General features: G+C 30.2%; 1 protein-coding gene and 1 pseudogene across 1 annotated transcript in view; one reads left to right on the top strand and one right to left on the bottom strand.

Annotated features, from left to right (window-relative positions):
* The window catches only part of CCDC178 (coiled-coil domain containing 178), a 359,971-nt gene that overhangs the window by 269,368 nt on the left and 83,815 nt on the right, over positions 1 to 6,788 (bottom strand). The window contains exons 10-11 of the mRNA XM_011362530.2: positions 2,745 to 2,840; positions 2,455 to 2,591 (exon numbers count right to left, since the gene is read on the bottom strand). Of these exons, the coding sequence (XP_011360832.1) occupies positions 2,455 to 2,591; positions 2,745 to 2,840 (233 nt within the window). The remainder of the gene's footprint in view (positions 1 to 2,454; positions 2,592 to 2,744; positions 2,841 to 6,788) is intronic.
* LOC111741457 lies at positions 5,573 to 5,691 on the top strand (annotated as a pseudogene).

Genomic DNA, 6,788 nt, shown 5'->3' with positions numbered 1-6,788 from the left:
ACATATAGCTTAGTGTTATAATTTATCCCATAAAATTTCCATTTCATAAAAATTCTAATTACTAAGAAGCAAATAAAGTGATAAACATGAAAAAAATTGCTTGCCAATTTTAAGTATTTCTTCATTTAGCATCTAAATTCTGTCTCCATATACATCTTTCCTCAATTTCAGACCCATAAATCAAAGTGATTTCTACACACTTACACTAAAGTCATGCCATACAAAATTCCAAATCAAACATATCAAGATCTTTCTTCCAACCTCCACACATTTCTTATTTAATATCTAGTACTACTCTCAAATCAATTATTCAAACTTTAATTCATCCAGTTACCACAAAAGTGATGTCTTCAAAAGAGAAATCTAAGAATAAACTCAAAATGGATTAAAGACTTAAATCTAAGACCCAAAACCATAAAACTCCTAGAAGAAAATATAGGCAGTAAATTCTCTGACATTGCTCTTAGTAAAATTTTTTTCTGATATATTTCCTCAAGCAATGGAAAAGAAAAAATAAACAAATGGGACTACATCAAACTATAAAGGTTTTGCACAGCAAAGGAAACCATTAACAAAATGAAAAGACAACCTACGGAATGGGAGCAGATATTTGCCTATAATACAACTGATAAGGGCAACTCATACAACTCAACATCAAAAAAAAAAAATCTAATTAAAAAATGGGCAGAGGACTTGAATAAATATTTCTCTAAAGAGGATATATGGATGGCCAAATGACCTAAAAAATGCTCAACATCACTAATCATCAGAGAAATGCAAATTAAAACCACAATAAGATATCACCTCATATCTGTCAAAATGTCTATCGTCAATAAATCAACAGACAAGTGTTGGCGAGGATGCGGAGAAAAGGGAACCCTTGTGCACTGTTACAAACTGGTGCAGCTACTATAGAAAACAGTATGATGGTTCCTCAAAATACTAAAAATAGAATTACCTTATGGCCCAGCAATTCCACTTCTGGGTATTTATCTGAAGAATTATAAAACACCAATTTGAAATGATATATGCATCCCTATGTTCATTCACAGCAGCACTATTTACAATAGCCAAGATATGGAAGCAACCTAAGTGCCCATCAACAGATGATTAGATAAAGAAGTAGCACATATATATAATGGAATATTGCTCGGCCATAAAGAAGAGTGAAATCTTACCATTTGTGACAATATGAATAGACCTAGAGGGTATAACACTAAGTGAAATAAGTCATACTGAGAAAGACAAATATCATATGATCTCACTTATATGTGGAATCTAAAGAACAAAATAAATGAACAAACCAAACAGAAACAGACTCATAGATAACAGAAAACAACTGATGGTTGGAAAGGGGAGTTGTAGGGGCTGAGTGAAAAAGATGAAGGGATTAAGAAATACAAATTGGTTGTGTCACAAAATCATCACGGGGATGTAAAGTACAGCATAGAGAATATACTCAATAACATTTTAACGGCTTTGTATAGTGCTGGGTAGGTACTGAACTAATCAGGGGGATCTCTTTGTAGATTATATAAATATTCAACCACTGTGTTGCACACCTGAAACTAATATAAAATATTGAATGTCAAACTATAATTGAAAAAATAAAAGATAAAAAGAAGTTAAAAGTGAATAAAATTTAAAAGTATATGCATATATATTAAATATTTGCATATATATTAAATAAATAATGGCACATTAAAAACACAAGAAACCTAAAATTTTTTTTAAAAAGGAATCTAAAATAAATGAATAAATTTTAAAAAGAGAGAAATCTGACCATAAAGCTTTAGTGGATTTCCATAGTCTTCAGCAAAGTCCAAATCCTTTAAAATGAATCAATATCTGACAGTTCCCTACCCTCAATGTTTGTCCCTGCCTGCCTGCCACATAAAAACACATACACACACACACGGGCACACAAATCAGGTTAAGCATTTGTGCAAAGCTCCAGCCATACAGCCAAAAATGCAGCTCTGTGAATTTACCACAGTTTTACCTGTGCTGTAAGAGAATTCCAATTGTAATGTTAGGTCTACTATTGCAAGCTGTGCTAGCTGTGGGACTTTAGGAAAGCTATTTTTCCTTTCTTCCTAAGTTCTTTATTCCTTCCTTAGAAGCACAAAAAATTTTTTAGAAAAAGTAGAATTCAATAGAAGTTATATAAATATTCTACCTCTTTAGTAATCAAAGCAATGGAGTTTGAAACAGTATCGAGAATATTGATACGAGTGAGTGTAAAACTCCTTATAATTTTTTCATGATTTTTATTTTTCTAAAGAGATTTGGGATGATTAAACAGCAATATTTGAAAATGAAATAAACGAATTTAAAACTAACAATAAGCACAAACACCACCATACCGCTCGAGGAACACAAAATGAAGAGGTTTAATATATTTAACATATAAAGTATGCTACATAAGAATAAAAATTATTTTTGCAAAATTACCTGTCATTGATTAAATTTGATATGGTTTCAATATCCATCACAATTTTTTTATTTTCTTCCATCAATTGAGTATATGCTTCTGAAATAGCTGAAAAATCTTTTGTGATATTAGAAAGCTCAGTATCCCATATTTTTTTCTTTAGGAAAAGAATAAAATAATCATTTATACATGTTTATGCATTTCAAAAATAAAAAATATGTAATATAATAAAAATTACTTTAGTTGTGTGAGTTAATGTTTGGGAATAGAGAATGGAACTCTAGTGGGAAGCAGGGGAACGTCAACTTACTTTAGTATAAAAATCATTAAATGCTTCCAAATATTCACTTTCAAAACTTTTTTTCCTGTAGGCTAGTTGATCATAAGCTTTTTTCAAGTCAGCTAGCTAAGAAAAAATATACAGAATGTAAATGGATTGTGGAGAACTACATTATTTTGTAAAGTAAGAAATAGATTATATTTCATTTTATGCAGCTACTGTAAGTTAATAAATATTAACTTACATTAGTATAAAATAGATTAAAATAGTATAAAAATAACACCTGATAGGCATTTTTAATCCATGAAAATTGTTATGATTCCAAATAAAATACAGCACAAGTCTAAGAGTACTCAATAACCAATCAAAATAAAATAAAATGCATTATATTGTAAGTGATAAAAATTAGAAAATTTAAATCATAATTTATCACATCAACAAATTAAATGAGGAAATAACGTGAATATGGCCAACACTTCACAAAGTAGCAATTTTACATATTCACTTTCTAGTTTCCATAATTTTTAAACTAGTACAAGGAAAAACTACCAATATAATATAAAGAACCAACAGAAATTATCAAAGTAAATCATAAACTGCTAAAGGTATGCCCACTGAACTCAAGAATGAGAACATAATCTTTTCTAAACACTATTATTAATCATGTTTTGTGAAAGTTAGCTAAATGCAATTAGATAATAAAACCAGATGTTACTATTATAATATTGAATATGAAAAGGTAATAGTCTTCAAATTTAGATTGTATCATCTAATATCTAGGGAAACAAAAGATTCTATCTAAAACTACAATAAATGATTTTGGTAAAATAGTTATATATAAGCATATGGGAAATAATAGCTCTTAGTATGCTAAAAATAGTGACAATACTTAAAAACCTCTGTCATTAAATATAAAATATTTGCAAATAAAATCAATAGTAAAGGAAGAACTTATATAAAGCAAACACAAATTCTTATTTAAAAGTTTAAATCAAGACCCACATAAAAGAATAATATGTCATGCAAAGGCTTAATAAAATGTCAGTTATCCCAAAATTAATATAATGTATAATAATAAAGTATTCTCTTTCAAACCGAATAAAATAAAGTTAGTATAGAAGAAAAGATATATGACAGTACCCAAGAGGTATATGGAAAATAAGAATAATGTTGGAAATTTGCTACCAGATATTAAAACATCCTGTAATACCATTATAACAAAACAGCATTTATTTTGGCATTGTAATAAAATCAGAGGGAAAAACTAGAGCCCTGAAATAGATTTGAATTAATATTTTTAAAAGTGGTATTGGAATTCAGTGAGAGAAATCATTTATTTTAATGGGACTGAAATGATGTAGAATTTATTTTTGAAAAAAAGAAAGTGGTTTCTTGACTTCACCTCTAACTTACATTATAACAAAAATAAATTTCGGATGAATAAAAGTCTAAATGCAAACACAATACAAATTATTAAAATAATCAATATGAGTTTATTTGTATAAATTTGGGCTAAAGGAGAATGTCATCTTGCCCAGTAAACCAAGAAGATCCAAGGGCATATTTGACAGCATATTTTACAATAAACAAGATTGAAAGAATAGTAAGACTGTTACAAAGGTGAAATAAAGCCTTAAATTCCAAGATACAGTCCTAGTGAAAGGCATCAGTGAAAATAGCAGAACATGAATATCTGCAAACTCTCCTCTATAAAGATAATGAGAAAACTGGCTAAAAAAATATCAAAATTAGCTTTCTCAGAACTCTGGAGATTAACTGAAGGCTTGTAGCAATCTGAGGAGCACTTATTAAAATAAAGCTTAATTTTATTAAGAAGTATGAGCTTTGCAGTGTTTAAACTTATCCTAATCCCTCCCTCCTTTGGTCGTGGTAGCCCTGAAGAATAACATCCCACATTTATTGAAAATACCAGCAGTCAGGAAGCCACCAGAAGTTGCAGAACAGAACTGGAATGCCTTTCAAGTTTCATTCTATCAGAATTATCATTATTTGACCTGTCTTGTTTTTTTTTGGAAGACTCCACTTGCAAGGATGTCTATATTTGACTTGACACAGAGCTCACCCAGTACAAAAAATCTCCCCTTGAAAGTTTTTTCCCAAAGTGTGATTATCAAAAAAAAAGAAAAAGAAAAAAAAATCACAGGCAATTGATTAGTTTTGTGGCCATCTTTGTGGATAACAATTGGGACAAACAATAGAGTAACCAATAAACCTAAAAACAAAAGCTTTTGAAGAGAATGATGTGTCTATAGTGGCTCTGAAAAGCTCCAACATATTCCTGGGAAACTAGAAGGCTACAAATGCACAGAGATGTGTGAGAGCCCAGGGCTATTCAAGTGCTTTGATAATGCTGGAGGAGCCCTTTAAGTCCTCACCTCTGTCTGATCTTGAGATTCTATAAAAGCAAAAAGTGAAAACTAAGGCAGAGTTAACAACTACCTGGATGAGTATTGAGGATGTGCCTTAACAAGCATACAAAGCCTCTTAGCAAAGACAGGGAGATTTATTGTTTCCAGATTTTTAAGGATCATTGTCCAATCATTAAGAGATCACTAAGATAACTGAGAAAATACTTCAGTGGCTATATATGACAAAGAAAACAGATTTTATAGAATTTATTCATAAAGGTCACTAAAAAAGTAACAACTCCAACAGAAACAGGAACAAACCCTGGGGAGGAATGAGAATCTTATTTACAGTGTTACAACAGATTACATAGTTACTGTGGTAATTATATAACCTGTAATAAGATTACATAATTACTACAGTATATTATGTAAAATGTCCAGTTTTCAAAAAAATATTATGGAACATGCATGCATAAAAACAGAAAAATGGTCTACGGCCATACCACCTTGAACAAGCCTGATCCCGACTGATCTTGAAAGCAAAGCAGAGTCAGGCCTGGTTAGTACTTGGATGGGAGACCACCTAGGAAGACCAGGTGCTGTAGGCATAAAAAATAAAAAATAAGGGATTGTAAGCTGACAAGGTCCTTGCAATCTGTGAGGTCAACCGAGGGTTGCCTTTCCTTAAAAAACAAACAAACAAACAAACAAAAAACAAGATAGAGCATATAAAAGAAAAAAGGCACTCAATGGAAACTGTCCCAGCAGAAGCTTAGCTATTGAATTTATTAGTCTAATCAGCTATTTTAAATATGTGCAAAAAGCTAAAGGTAACTGTCTAAGAAACTAAAGGGAAAGCATGAAGATGATGTTTCACCAAATAGAAAATATCAACAAAGATATAGCAAGAGAGAAGTAACATTTCTCACACAAAGGATCTTCATAAGAGTAATACTTGTTTTATCATCCATAACCATGGGGCCAAAAGGTATTTGCTAACATATTCGAAGTAGAGAAAAAAAAGGAACCAAGAGTCCCATATCAAGCAAAACTATCATTTAAGAATGAATACGAAATTAGGATATTGCCATATAATCAAAAACAGAAAATTTGTCAATAGCAGGTCTGTCCTATAAAAAATACAAAAGAGAGTTCTCCAGGCTTAAAGAAAGAACACTACAAAATAACTTGAATAAAGAAGAAGAAATAAAGAGAATTAGTAAACGTAACTATATAGATATAAAAACTGGTATAAATGCATTATTTTGTAATACTTTTTTTCTTACCTGATTTAAAAGACAATGACATAAAGTAGTAATTAGAAATTTGTTGATAGCTATACATGTATGAGAATGTAATTTGTACAATAAGAGTCCAAACAAATGGGGAAAGGTAAGATGCTCTAGAAGAGGAAGCAAAGACCTTGTGTACTAATGAAATCAAGTTAGTATTAATCCAAAATACAGTCTTTTATAAATTAAGGTATTATTTGTAATCACAGGGATACTACTAGGAAAATTATTTTAAAATATATAGTAAAATAAATAACAAGGCAATTGAAATGGTGTTCTAAGAAATATCTATTTAATGCAACAAAAATAGTAATGGAATAATAGAGAAAATATGAATTTGTGAGACAAAGGAAACATAGCAAAATAGAAGACATAAATCTTACCTTATCAATAATTACATTAACATGTAAATG

The sequence above is a fragment of the Pteropus vampyrus genome, unplaced genomic scaffold (genome assembly GCF_000151845.1).
Source record: "Pteropus vampyrus isolate Shadow unplaced genomic scaffold, Pvam_2.0 Scaffold3, whole genome shotgun sequence".
NCBI lineage: Eukaryota > Metazoa > Chordata > Mammalia > Chiroptera > Pteropodidae > Pteropus > Pteropus vampyrus.
The sequence above is the reverse complement of the archived record's forward strand: the minus strand, read 5'-3'. Positions and strand labels throughout refer to the sequence as shown.